We start from the raw sequence: 13,736 nt of genomic DNA on the forward strand, positions 1-13,736 counted from the left end.
CCAGTGTGAACTATCTTGGCTTAGTATTTGATAAGCAAGGGAAATATAAAGAGACAGAAGCGATACATCGACGGGCATTAAAAGCACGAGAGAAGGTGCTTGGGTGTGAGCATCCCGACACGCTCATCAGTGTCAGTAACCTTGGGTTAGCGCTCTCCAGGCAAGGGAAATATTAAGAGGCGGAAGCAATGCATCCACAGGCAGAGACTGTGGGTTCTAGTACCCTCATGCAGCAAGGAATCCTGCCTAGGATAATTTCTACTCTTCATCCGTTGCTTCAATTGTCGCAAAGGCATCATCGATCACTGGGAGTGAAGCATGACCGTGACGTCGACTGAAATCTTGAGATATGAAATTTTGTGGCGCCATCGGCAAATCAGCTAGCTGTCTCAAGGCAACTAGAATTGTATCCCAACATAAATAGAATATAATAAACTTCGGAAAATCAATATTGTAACTTAGTATTACTGTATGACTTTTGTGCTGTAGGAATATATCAATTATTAAATCTTGAATTAGTGTTCGTTCGCCACGGGAAGTATGAAGAGGCGGAAATTATGTGTAACGGGCAATAGAAAGACATATTGATGTGTTTGGACGTAAATATCCAGAAACAGTGATCAGTCCCCATATTCGTTAGATTACCGCGATCAACAAGGCAAACTTGAAGAGACTTCCGTAACCCCAGACCTGTATTTAAAGCATTTAGTGTTGAGACAGCATACATGCATATATAACACCCGTACTTTGTGACTTCTACTGCAGCAATGTATACCTTCATACTTTGATTCGGTTCCAAGGTACCTTTTACCAGAGTTATGTTTCCTTAGAACATGCCTACTTGAGGATAGGGTTGTGGGGCTGTTCCTTCTGGAGGCGCTAGTATTTCTCATACATCAAGTTACATGATCCTTTCATGGCCGTGTATTCACGTTATTAGTACTTTCGGTTTATGTGTATTTCTGCTGCCAAGAATTCCACTAAAATGGGAACATTCTCAGATAAAATAATTATGATAATATCAGAAATAACAATACGTAACTAGGTAACCGAAATGATGTAATATTGTTTTTCTTATCTATCCCGGACGCTTTTGTGGATATTCTTGGCGTCATAGTAGTAAACAGCGGATTTTCTAGTCGTGCGTGTCATCTTGTAATTCGCCACGTAAGCACTTTGTAGTTTTTGTTTGAATGGCACGATCAAATAAGGAATCAAATAATAATTATTTCTTCTGCTCTCAGGCGATATTCAACATGTGGATTGGGAGTGAAGGTGCTCGAATGTGCAGGTACCTGGCGGGCGTTTCATCACATAGGGCATTTTATGTCACCGGGATGGGGGTTACTTGTCACGTAAACATTGACAACCGTAGATGTCGAAGAAATGGACATTGACGGGGGTGCTGAGGAATCTGCTGGTACAATATTGACCTGAATTACAGAACATGGGAGAGATGAATTCTCATTAATTTCATCTTGGACTATTTGTCGGAATTTTATGAATTGTATTATCGAATCCTGGCCACAATCAGCGGCCTCTGCTATTTTTGCTATAGCTAATTCTTTGCTGAGTATCATATCATTGATTATTCACAGCTTCCAGAATAGAAGGATGGGTAGACTGCTTCGGCGCGATATTTTGCTATGCTGAAGAGCGCTTTAATACGGAAGTCAAAATTTATAGATATAAATAAAAAGATGAAGAATTATTGACTCTTTGTTTGTGGACCTTAAGCCTCCCTATAATCTGATAGGCAGACTATGTTGACTTTATACCTATAGAGTTTTCTTTACTATAATTAATTTTCTTCTATACTATATTAGAAGATATGACCGTATAAGAAGTTACTGTAGGATAGGACAAAGTCTGTTTAACTGTGTTTGTTATTAATTATTAATACAAATATATAATTATTATATAGTATTAGGGACCACTGACTATTGATTTAGCGCGGGTTATACTAAAGGCAATACTGACTGTATCATCAGAATCACCTAAGTTAGCGTTATATTAAGCATTATATAATTTCTTTATACTAGTGCCTTTATAGTAGGCGAAAAGTAGTCAACAGGGCAGAAGCTAGTGTCGCTGCTGATTATGCTGTATCTTGCTATTATATAAAAACTTACAGCTATTCTTAAAATTACGCTGACTAGTATATATTCAGAAACTCTTTCCTGACCCCGTTGCCAAGCCTTTAGTATAGATTATTTATTGGGCAGGAAATACTAAGTTAAGGACTACTGTCAATAAACCTAGAATGGCATGGTACAGTACTGTATCTCTCTGTCCATAAGATTATAACTAGTAGCATCGTTGAACATACAGCTTCGTTATAAGATTATAAAATATAATTAAGCTAGTTGAACAGATGTAACTCTCCCAAAAAGCTACTGTAAGGTAGGTTTTTCTAGAATAGAGCATCTTTAAATATCTTAGCCGATATAGGCTCTAATAAGTTTAACCTACGTAGATCAATCTTAGATAAGAGTCGGCGTTAGTATACTATAATAAATTCCTCTGTAATAATAATTCTTAAATAGCTCGGTAAGCCTTATAAATAGCAAATATAACTAATCTATCCTCCTCTAACTCCCCCTTTAATAGTAATGCGTTTAATAACTTTCCAGGAAAGATATCCTCTTAGCTTATTCTATCTACAAGCAGCGTCTGTATAGGCTATAAAGAGTCTAGGAGCTGGCCAGGATTATATCCTTATAAAAATACTGTCTCTTTATACTATAAGAAAACAATGCTTTAGAAGTCTACTGGGAGCTGCTAAGCCTTATATAAATAATATACAGAAATATCGATAAGTAGTCTCTCTGAGTCTGTACTATATTTGTTAGCTTTAGGGGATTAGGTATACTGTTAAATTAGTATAATATATCTAGTACTGTGCTATAGCTTGTTAGATAAAGAAAGATCTTACCTAGACTTTCTGTCTTCTCTAGATAATCAGAGTATGTACTGAGATAGATTAATTCTAATGTCTGTAATATAGTGTTTATATTTATAGAATAAATATAATAAGTACGTCTACCACCTGACTAGGTACTTTTCTTAAATATCCTATTAAGATATAGGCTTTTAGAAGCGATTATTAATATATATACTTTGATCTGGTAGTTTTAGGTAAATATAAGAGTATTATAACCGGTTTTAGTATACTAAAGTCTCCCTTATATAGCATAGATAAGTATCTTGGATTTTGGGACTATTTTTACCTTGATTATTAAGGGTTTATTATTAAATTTCTCTGAATTTATCTATTAATATTTATAAGACTGTACGTCTTACTAGGCTCAGGGAAGTAATGGTAGATCAGATGATCCAATATGAAGCTGTTCGTTGGTAATAGATAGGATGATTGATGTATTGCATGGATGTGTATGATATTAGGATTGCAGGAGATTGAGATGCTATTTATCCCTGAGGTTTAGCAGGCCTCAGGCCATCATTATTAGTAATTATAATGGTCACACGACAATAAGTCGTCGTAATGTATTAATCATGATTAGCATCGAATGGTAATTGATTATATAGGTTGCCATAGTTAGCACCATAGTCAATTATGTAGGTGGCAGAGTCAATTATGTAGGTGGCAGATGGCCAGAGTTGCCACAGCATCTAGATAGTTTGCCACTATCGATCAGGTTCCATGAGGTTCCATGATCTATAGGCTATTGCTATATATTCAGATATAAGGATCCTTATTTCCTTATCCTTATAGACTTTAGGATTACCTCAGAAAATATATCTAAGCTAAGAGAGCTAGTTTCCTTACTCCTAAAGGCTAAAGGATCTCTTAAATTTATTAACCTTAAAACCCTCTACTTTCTTATACTTTTTGGTCTTAGTTCCCTTATAATTTACAGATAGCTTATCTAGGAAGGCTCCGGTATTTATATTTCCAGAAACCTAAGCAGAAAGCTCTTTGATATAGTTCTGAATCACCAAGAACTCTTTAAGACGCTCTAGTTTGTGTCTCTTCTCTTCTAGACTGTCTATATTGATACTTCTAGGCTTAGGGATACTCTTGGTTACAGGTTTATCTATAATTCCTCTGATCTATATCCTACAAGAGGGGGGAGGAGATACATCAGTATCGTATACGGTGGCTCCGCAGATTAATATCTGATCTAGATCAGGTTCTATAGGGGTTTTTTACTGATCCGGGGCCGATTCGATCTCAGGTCGAATAGTAGGAGGGGGGGGTATAGCGACTTCGGATCATATACTACTGTGGGAGGATGCAGGGTTTCAATATATAGAGGGTACTATCTTCAATCCTTAGGTAGTCAAGAGAGAAGAATCAGAATTATAATGGTTACTAAGTTGTTAGGCTAGAGACATATGACTAGGCAAGGATATCAGATAGTAGAGATCAGACTGGGTAGTCGATACAGAGACTGATTCTTGAGAAGATCAAGAATTTTGAATGCTTATAGGATCTTAAATACATTAGGGTTCGGGTGGATATCGATATGCAGGTGACTCAAAGGGGATTCGTCCATGAATCGGCCTCGAGAGTCCGGGGTATCGTATACTTCGAATCCCGTGACAAGTAGGAGGGGGGGGGGGGTATAGTAACTTTAGATTATATACTACTATAGGAGGATATAGGGTTTTAATATATAGAGAGTACTATCTTTAATCCTTAGGTAGTTAAGGAAGAAGAATCAGAATTATAATAGTTACTAAGTTGTCAGGCTAGAGACCTATGACTAGGCAAGGATATCGGACGGTAGAGATCAGATTAGACAGTCAGTATAGAGACTGATTCTTAAGAAGACCAAGAATCCAGAATACTTATAGGATCTTAAATATATTAGGGTTCAGGTGGATATCGATATGCAGGTGACTCAAAGGGGATTCGTCCATGAATCGGCCTCGAGAGTCTGGGGTATCGTATACTTCGAATCCCGTGACAATATCTAGATTATCTTAAATTATTTACCTATATTAATAAGTATAAGACTGTTGAGGTCTTACTAGGCTTAGGGGAATATAGATATAAGAGGAATAATTATAGATAGGTGATTACTGAGTAATCAATAAGATTAAGGATCTGGTTGCTTGATTATAGAGGTTTCTGATTATTGTGTTGATTGTTGTATTATATTCTTCTTATTCTGTTATATGTTATATCTGGCTAAGAGGGTCTTATTTATATCTAATAGTATTTTTATAATAGGACCTTATTTATTTTACTACCTATACCTCTCTAATTTAGAGAGTAGGTTTAGGCGATTAGAACTATTTTAGTATAGGTTTAGGCGACCTCGGGGTTCTAGGATTATTTACCTAAAATAGGTAAATTTATCCTTGGTTATAGTATATTTATCTTTAGTTATACCTTAGTTAGATCTTAACTAGATCTTAGCTAGATCTTAACTAGATCTTAACTAGATCTTAACTAGGTCTTAACTAGATCTTAACTAGATCTTAGTTAGAGTATTATAGGATAATATTCATAATAAGTAACTTCCTGTTCTTTTATAACGCTGTTTAAACTAACTGGTTAGTTTTTTCTTATTTTATAGACAGTTGTGGTCTGCAGATATCAGATATATATATTTCTGCCGGTAGTTATACGACGGTCGGCCCGCCTCCCAGTTACCCCCTATCAAAAAACTCCCCTTTTTAAAAACCTCACCACAACCTTAATTTACTTATAATTCCTCTTATTTTGTAATCTAGGGTATATAATTACTTACTCTATAAAATATCAAAACCTAAAGTCTGTAGCTCATCGAGAAGGTTAATAGGAATAGAGTATAAAAAGAAATCGGAATAAACTAAAAACAGAAAAGTAGGGCCATACAAAATAAATGGGGTGGACCTGATCCCACCAACCCCCATAGGATAGGGTATAGACTATCCGTCGGCCCTGGTCTTGGCACACCCCATCAAAAAATCACCTACCACAATCAGACCCCTTAGGGTTTTACCCTTCCTACTAGAAATCATCCTATTAAACCTGATAGGAGAATATTTTAGTTAATTCTAATTAAACTTCTAAAAAGCCAGATCGAAAAATATACAGGGTTGACCTACTTAGGGGGGGGGGGCCAAGAAAATCGTGTACCCCCCCCCCTACAGGGCCGGAATATATTTAGGGGGGGGGCAAGAATTTTATGCCCCCCCCCCCCTGCCAAGACTTTTTTAACTATGAGACCCCCCCCCCGGGGCAGGGCCGGAATATATTTCGGATAGCCAATCAATAAAATTATAGGTATAGAAAGGAATCTTCAAGATAGATAGTCTAATACCACTAGTGGGCCGAATTCTGGCCATTTTCATAGTCTCTATGGTTATAGTAGTTTTTCCTCCTATCGCGGTCATAATAAGGACTTTTTACTAAGTGAGGAGTATTGAAACCTTTAACTAGGACGATATCTTAATGATCTGCGTACTAGTATAGCTATACTCTATCTGACATATAATTATGTTAGACAAGCTGGATGAGGAGAGTAAGCTTCCACCGCGGTATGCTATGTATTGCACTGAGAAGGGAGAAGAATCATCTCTGTTGTGCATTTCACATGCTCCTCAGGAAAGTCTCCCCAATACTGTTGTCGATGTCAGCGTCAGGTTTTCCAGTATAGTGCCTGTAAGGCTTTTAGGGGTAGAGAGAGGTTCAACTCACCTTAGCAACATGTTGTCGGATGCGATGCATGTTCTTGCCCGGCTGGATCTGGCCCACCACCCCTGGATGGTCCGACTCGGTCCTCTTGGGCACAATCATGGGTCGTCCGACGAAGCACTCGAGCGTTAGTAGTGCAAAGCCGAGAGCTTCTTTCGCGCCGATAGGGATTCCAATCTCGGAGATAGGGACAATGCGAGTATTGGGCAAGCGCTGCTTTAGGTAGTTGATGATGTTGGGGTTAAAAGATCCACCACCACCCATGTAGATCTCATCTACGCCCCCCAGGTGGACCCCAGCGTTCGTAGGCATCGGCGAGGGACTTGGCTGTGATGCGAGTTATGGTGGCAACACAGTCCTCTGGTGTAGCTCCGCCTGTAGTGTCGCTTTTTGTCAGCCGAAAACCCTATCTCGAATAGTGAAGTCAGACTAACGTTTCAGCATCTCGTCGCAGATATCTTCCGCCATCCGATCCCCGAATGTCTCTCGGCCAGTAGTCTTCGGTATATCGTGCACGAAGTATGGCCCCTGGAGCACTTTATCGACAACAGACTGGTCAACCTTGCCCTTCTGGCCCATTGCACCATCCTTGTCATATTCCTGTTGACTATTGGTAAAGTACCGCACGGCTGCATCGATAAAGACGTTGCCAGGTCCTGTATCGAAGTCGTAACACTCTTCAACAGCGCCTCGGGGTAAGATTGAAAAGTTTGCGATACCACCGATGTTCTGCACGGCGCGGTTAAGCGTCGGGTGGCTCAGTAGGAGGGAATCGAGAGCCGCGAAAAGTGGGCAGCCTTGCCGGCCAAGAGCCATTTCCGACACCCGAAAGTTGCCAAGCGAGGTGACCCCAGTGCTAGCGGCTATGATGGCAATTTCAGCCATGTCGAGATGTGCCCGGCTTTGGTTACCCTCGAAGAGCTCCGGCAGCGGTAGGTGCCAGATAGTCTGGCCCTGACCACCGATCAAGTCGACATCTGTTGTCATGTTGAGATTGTTCTTCTGCGCAAACCAATTGACGGCGTCGCTAATGACCTCACCCAGCTGAATATTGACGATTGCCAATTCCTCGGGCGTCGTAGTGTTCTCCTTGATGAGTCTCATGACTCTTGCCTTAAGTTTTTTAGGCATCGGGTATTCTTCATAGTGCAGGAGCTGCATCTTCAATGGCGTTGTTGGGCTATCCTGAGTGAAATGGACATAAACGAGGTCGACCCCGTCCATGGACGTTCCCGCATTGTGGCCAATGACCTTAAGAGACCTATAGAGGTTCAGCCACATGATCGCAAATTTTTCAAGACGAAGTGTTCTGTGAGCAGTGTGCTTTGCAAGTATAGATACTTACAGTGGGCTGCCGCCGGACTGGTTCAAAGCGGAAGGCATCGTGTCGTCCAGCTTGAAGAATATGTGCAACTTGAGACACAGATCACGAAGCAAAAGATTCTGCTGCGAACAAGCAAACAAGCAAATTCGTATGGTTGACATACTTTATATATCTTTTCGGGATAAATGTCGGCAAAAGAATGCTCCACGTCACGCTCAACAGCGGCTCGGGCTCGGTTCCCTTCCGGAGACAGGTCCGTTCCCACTGCCATCTCCACACTTCCCATCCCAAACTTGTTGGGTCTTTGGCTTCTTGTGAAATCCTTGGACATTGTCAAAGTCCAGATGGACGTGTGGAGAAATCCCCGAACCATGGAAATGCGGGGGCCGAGCGTGGAGCAACATCCCCGGAAGGCAGCTGACTCCGATACACTAAAGATAGGCAAGTTATATCCGGTTCGTTTCCCCACGCCAAGGACGGCGATCTCCTCTCGGTGATGACTGCCTTCCGCGATATCCAGCCTCGTTGAGTACTCCCTTTTCGCCACAGCCTGTCTGGATCGCTAGGACAAGGTTTGCGGAGCTGATTGCCGTCCGGGTACATGGAAATCTAAAAATCCCCCGGACCTGGTCCAGTAAATTACAACGCCTCATCAAATCCTGTCTCAAAACCTATAAATTCCAGTGGGAACCAGGTCTGTCAAATTGCCAGTATGGGATATGTCTCAACTCTTAATCGATCTCATTTATCTCGGACTGAGAGAACACCCTGACCGCGTTCGCATTCCATTTCGCAATCATGGCTTTTCTGCCATTGACCAACTACACAACCCACATGGGCGCATCGGGTCTGAAGCTCAACTTTCTCGTTGCCGGCATTGCGACATGTGCGTTTTGGCTTTTCGGCTACGATATGAGCATCATGGTACACTGCCATTCTTTCGCTTTCCCCAAGAAGAGACCAATGCTAAAAACAAATATAGGGCGGTCTCATTACCGAGGAATCCTTCACGACTGTCTTTACTGAAATGAATGATGCCAATATCCAGGGAATCGTGATCGCCTCTTTTGAACTTGGTGCTCTTGTCGGTGCCCTCGCCTGCTTGGACCTCGGCGACCGACTCGGTCGTCGGCTGACCGTTTGGTTCGGTATGCTATTCATGCTGGTGGGCGGCACTTTACAGACCAGTGCCTGGGCGATAACTCAATTGGTTCTCGGTCGAGTCATCAGCGGCATCGGTCTCGGCTTACAGGTTGCCACGGTGCCGTCATGGCAGTCGGAGTGTGCGAAAGCGCATAGTCGCGGACGCTGGGGTAAGCAGTAGTTCTCCTTTCTCTCAGGTAGATTGCTGACTTGATCCAGTCATGATCGAGGGTGGCTTACAGACATTTGGTGTGGCTTGTGGCCAGCTTGTTGGTTATGGCTTCTTCTTTGTGAAGGGTCAAGCGCAATGGCGTACACCCGTGGGCATTCAGCTCGTTCCAGCCTTGATAGTCTTCGTTTTTATCAATTTTCTTCCTGAGTCGCCCCGTTGGCTGATCAAACACGGCCTGATTGAAGAGGTACGTCTCATTTTTTGCTTACTATATCCAAGCTCCCCTTGGTGGCGAAGGCCCCTAACTGACAGTACACTGCTTGTGTAGGGCACATACAACCTGTCAAAGCTTCGGGCCCTGCCTATCGACCACCCCGAATTGGTCTATGAACGTGATGCAATCATCGCCTCGTTCGAAGCGCAGATTGAACTTGCTCCATTCTCCTACAGAGAAATGCTGGATATGGGAAAGACCAAGACGTTCCATCGTGTGGCTATTGGAGTCTTCATGCAATCAGCGCAGCAAATATCTGGAGTCAATTTGGTCTCGACATACGCCAACAAGATACTCCAGGAGTCGTTCGGCCTCGCAGCCAGCACATCGCACCTCATCGCTGCTATGGGAGGTTTGGAGTATGCTCTATGCTCGCTTCTTTCTGTGTTGCTCATAGAAGGCCTCGGGCGTCGTCGAGCCTTCTTGTGGACTACTATCGGCATGTCTAGCTGCTTTTCCATCATCGCTGGGCTTCAAAGCACGGATTCGCGCACCTGCCAATTGACCGCTGTTGGATTCCTGTTTCTTTTCAATTCCTTCTTTGGTCTAGCCTGGGTTGGAGGACCGTTTTTATACAGCGCCGAAATTGCACCTCTGCGATGCCGCGCCCAGGCTAATGCCTTGGCCAGCGCTGGCAACTGGTTGTTCTGCTTTGTGGTGGTCATGATTATCCCACCCGCTTTCCAAAATATCGGATGGAAGACTGTATGTCTGCTTCTTTGTGAATTTTGCATTGTGTTCTGTGGTCATCCTAACGTGTGTCTAGTACATTATCTTTGCTGTCCTGAATGCCTGCTTCGTACCTATCATCTACTTTTTCCTTGTGGAAACCAGAAAGAGAAGCCTCGAAGAAATTGTGAGTATCGTCGAAGGAGGAAGAGTGAAAATTGAACCTGGGATCCCATAAAGAGATCTAGAAGGCTAATAGTTTCGGCTTGCAGGATGTTATCTTCGCTGCGGGTGGTGACCCGGTCAAGAAAGAAAAGACAATGCCGTATAATATACCTATTGAGGAGGCCCGTAGGATCCTTGGGCTTTCTGAGAGTACCATTATTGCTGAAGTACTAGAACACAACGTGAAGACATCAGATTGAGAGCGTGACTTTTTAGTTGAAAGCAATCAGGGGTCTTTCTGTCGCAATACAGGTTCTCAGTTTACAAAATTGCGTGAGGAAACGCGGGTGCGAAAATGAACTTCAAGGGCCGAATAAACCGAGACAATCCATATCAGATCTCTTTCCAACGGAAAAAGCAGCTGCATACCGTCAGGCATTAAGGAAAAGCCGCAGGCACATGCCTTAAAAAGCACTCAGTAATTTTGCGTGCATCGGATACTTTCCTAACGTGGAGATAAGGGTAGGAATTGAGAAAAGATATAGTAAATTCGCCAAGACTCAATGGGAGTACATCCATCACTAACCTGATGACGACGATGCTAAATACCAGGTGTTGCTTGCTCTGTACATCACTTATCTATGTGAGCATGATCAGCTATGCCCAACCAACTGGCCAAGCATATACATATACATGCCCGGTCGAACCATGGAGATGTCCGTTATATAGGTGCAAAGGGAAAAACCACATATTGCATTTCTCAAATGCGAAACTTGGAATGGTGCATTGAATTACTGTCCTTTTTCCGATCCATTTGGGGGATACCCAGCTAACGAGGACTCAGAAAAATTATGACTAATCCTGGGTCCCCATTAACGTAATCCACCACCGAGCTGGCCACCAAAACCAAACTACAAATTTAATGTATTTATCTCAACCAAAACGCCATAAATTGATAAAACTATCTACCTAGGTCTATCTGGACATGTCTCTCTTCTATGACCTGGCTTCCTACAAATTCCACAACCCCGGGGCGCCCGCGTAGGTGCCTGTGAACCTCCCGAAAGGCCTCCTGGCTAGCCAGGGGGAGGGGCTTTCAGATTCTTCCTCTGACTGTATAATTAATATAGAGGCTTCCAAAAACTAAGAGGCCTTCTTCGGAAGGTATATAACTTCTAGATTAAGTGCGCTTTTACTTCTTCTTCACATTTTCCGCCCGTAAATCGCTTACTTCTTTCTTAAGAAAAGCGGCTGATTACATCATAATTTAACAGGCCTTTAGAACCTGGTTTATTATAGAATTAAGTAGGCTCGGAGGGCTTTGAGATCTTATATAAAGCAATACCTCAATCAAGGAAGCTTGCTTTAGTAATTGAATATAGTTTGAAGGTGTTTTTGGCTCCTACTTACTCTCTTAGCTTAAAGAGGGTGTTGGATAGGCATCGCCATAACCCATTTTGGGTTGGAGATGCCGACCCAAAACCCATTGCCAAGAACCCATTATTAGAGTTCAAGCATAAATATGCCAAGACCTTCCTAATTAGGCTACTTTATACTGGTTTTATGTAATTTTTATGCAAAATGGGTTTTGAATGGGTTATTGGGTTCTTGGCATGCCAAGAAATGGGTTGAAAAATGGGTTATGGCGATGCCTAAACTAAGATTTAAGAAAGACTTTGTCTTTAAAAATTATATACAGAGGGAGCGTCTATCCTAAAGTACTTATACACTCAACTATAGTTATCTACTTATGATTTCTGGGTTATAAAAGTGATTACTGACTAAAGTGTTCAGCCCTTATAACTATCTTTGCAGTCGCTGTTAATCCTATCACGAAACCATTCTCATCAAAGTTATAAATATTGTCGGGGTTGATATATTGAAGGATAGTTTTTTGAACAAGATTAAACTACTTCCTAATAACTTTTGGGTCTTCACACTTTGCGCGTTCGTAGTTATAGCGCCTTGAGAATCAGCTTGAGAGTTCAGAATGTCTTTTTATAAATTTTATAGCCTAATTCTTACCGACTAAATGTTACGGACCCTGCGACACGAGGGGCCGCGACCTACAGATGGGCCACCGAGAGCCAACCGTTCCTAGGAGGGGAACACAGAAATGGATCATGTGACCAACGGCCAGAATCAGCCTCTGATTTGCTATCTCAAACTATACTGCACTAACCTACGCAACGGCTAGCGTAAAGTAAGGACAGGCGTTCTTTCTACTGTCACCAACCTTACGCCAGAAGTATGAATACCCGGTAAGACCATATAACTATAGGGTATACTAGTAGGTATACCAACAGGTAGATAGAAGGGTCGAGTCTGGTATACCACCAGATATACCCTTCGATATACTACACTATAGAGGATTAAGTATATAGGGACGCTTATCTATATATATATATATTTAGTTCTTTATAATTAATTAATCTAAGTTACTGTAATATACCTTTCAGATTACTCTTCTAGTTTTATATAAGTAATAAACCTATATAAGTATAGGGAGCTTATCAGACTGACCTACTTAGCGCCCTATTTAGTATACTCTTTAAAGTTACTTAATAGGACCCGAGCCTGTATAAGGCTTTACCTAGCAAACAGTACGGTTATAAGTCAATACTTAAAGAATCTCTAGTAGTACTGGAACGAGGCTGATTTTAGCCGTTGTTCAGCATTTCACAGTTCTACTATATAAGAACAAGGTATATTTTACCAACTATCAACTACTAACTATATAACTAACTAGAAAGTATATAATATATTAATCACCCTGTTAACATAAAACTATAAAGTTTAATTATTATATTATTAACTAGCAGCAATAGAGAAAAGATACTAGCTTCTATACTACCGCAGACACAGACTTAGCGGGAGGATAATTAGAAAGACTAACAAGAGGCTAAGGTAAACGTCTTAGAGAGATATATTAAGAACCTCACTAATTAACTTAATATATTCAGTCAAGGATATAATTATAATATAAACAAGCTATACAAGTTTATTCAACAGACCGACATACAGCTTAGCATACTATTACCTATAGCACTAAAGCTGCCTAAGGCAGAGAACTTTAATAGAACTTGTTCTAAACTATAAGGGTTCCTTACCTAAATAAATATATACCTCAACGTCAATAAACACAAACTAAACACTAAAGCAAACAAAGTTATCTTTATATCAACCTATCTTCGAGGATAAGTATAGGACTGGCTCGAACTATACGTCTAAGAATATTATAAAAAGAATAAATTAGAATAGTCAACTACCGCATATAATATCTTTTCTAGCTATCTCAAGTTCAGGAAGCACCTAGAAAAAATATTCAGCGACATTA

The 13,736-nt window shown here is 41.2% G+C and overlaps 3 protein-coding genes across 3 annotated transcripts; 1 reads left to right on the top strand and 2 right to left on the bottom strand.

Annotated features, from left to right (window-relative positions):
• Positions 1-4,724: 4,724 nt before the first annotated feature.
• Positions 4,725-6,964, bottom strand: N7481_000001 (UPF0075 domain protein; the record flags this gene model as incomplete). The annotated part of the gene is made up of 2 exons (XM_057259220.1): positions 4,725-4,730; positions 6,656-6,964. The coding sequence occupies 2 exons, from the start codon at positions 6,962-6,964 to the stop codon at positions 4,725-4,727; spliced, it is 315 nt and encodes a 104-aa protein (XP_057127052.1).
• Positions 6,965-7,081: 117 nt separating this feature from the next.
• On the bottom strand, positions 7,082-8,035 carry N7481_000002 (uncharacterized protein; the record flags this gene model as incomplete). The annotated part of the gene is made up of 2 exons (XM_057259221.1): positions 7,082-7,913; positions 7,998-8,035. 2 exons carry the CDS (start codon positions 8,033-8,035, stop codon positions 7,082-7,084), a joined length of 870 nt encoding a protein of 289 aa, XP_057127053.1.
• Positions 8,036-8,810: 775 nt separating this feature from the next.
• N7481_000003 (putative MFS monosaccharide transporter) lies at positions 8,811-10,659 on the top strand (the record flags this gene model as incomplete). The annotated part of the gene is made up of 6 exons (XM_057259222.1): positions 8,811-8,900; positions 8,959-9,289; positions 9,339-9,538; positions 9,620-10,270; positions 10,332-10,421; positions 10,507-10,659. 6 exons carry the CDS (start codon positions 8,811-8,813, stop codon positions 10,657-10,659), a joined length of 1,515 nt encoding a protein of 504 aa, XP_057127054.1.
• Positions 10,660-13,736: the final 3,077 nt, after the last annotated feature.

Source organism: Penicillium waksmanii (assembly GCF_028829765.1).
Source record: "Penicillium waksmanii strain IBT 27052 chromosome Unknown utg000001l:1.0-4852451.0:1.0-4856178.0, whole genome shotgun sequence".
Lineage (NCBI taxonomy): Eukaryota > Fungi > Ascomycota > Eurotiomycetes > Eurotiales > Aspergillaceae > Penicillium > Penicillium waksmanii.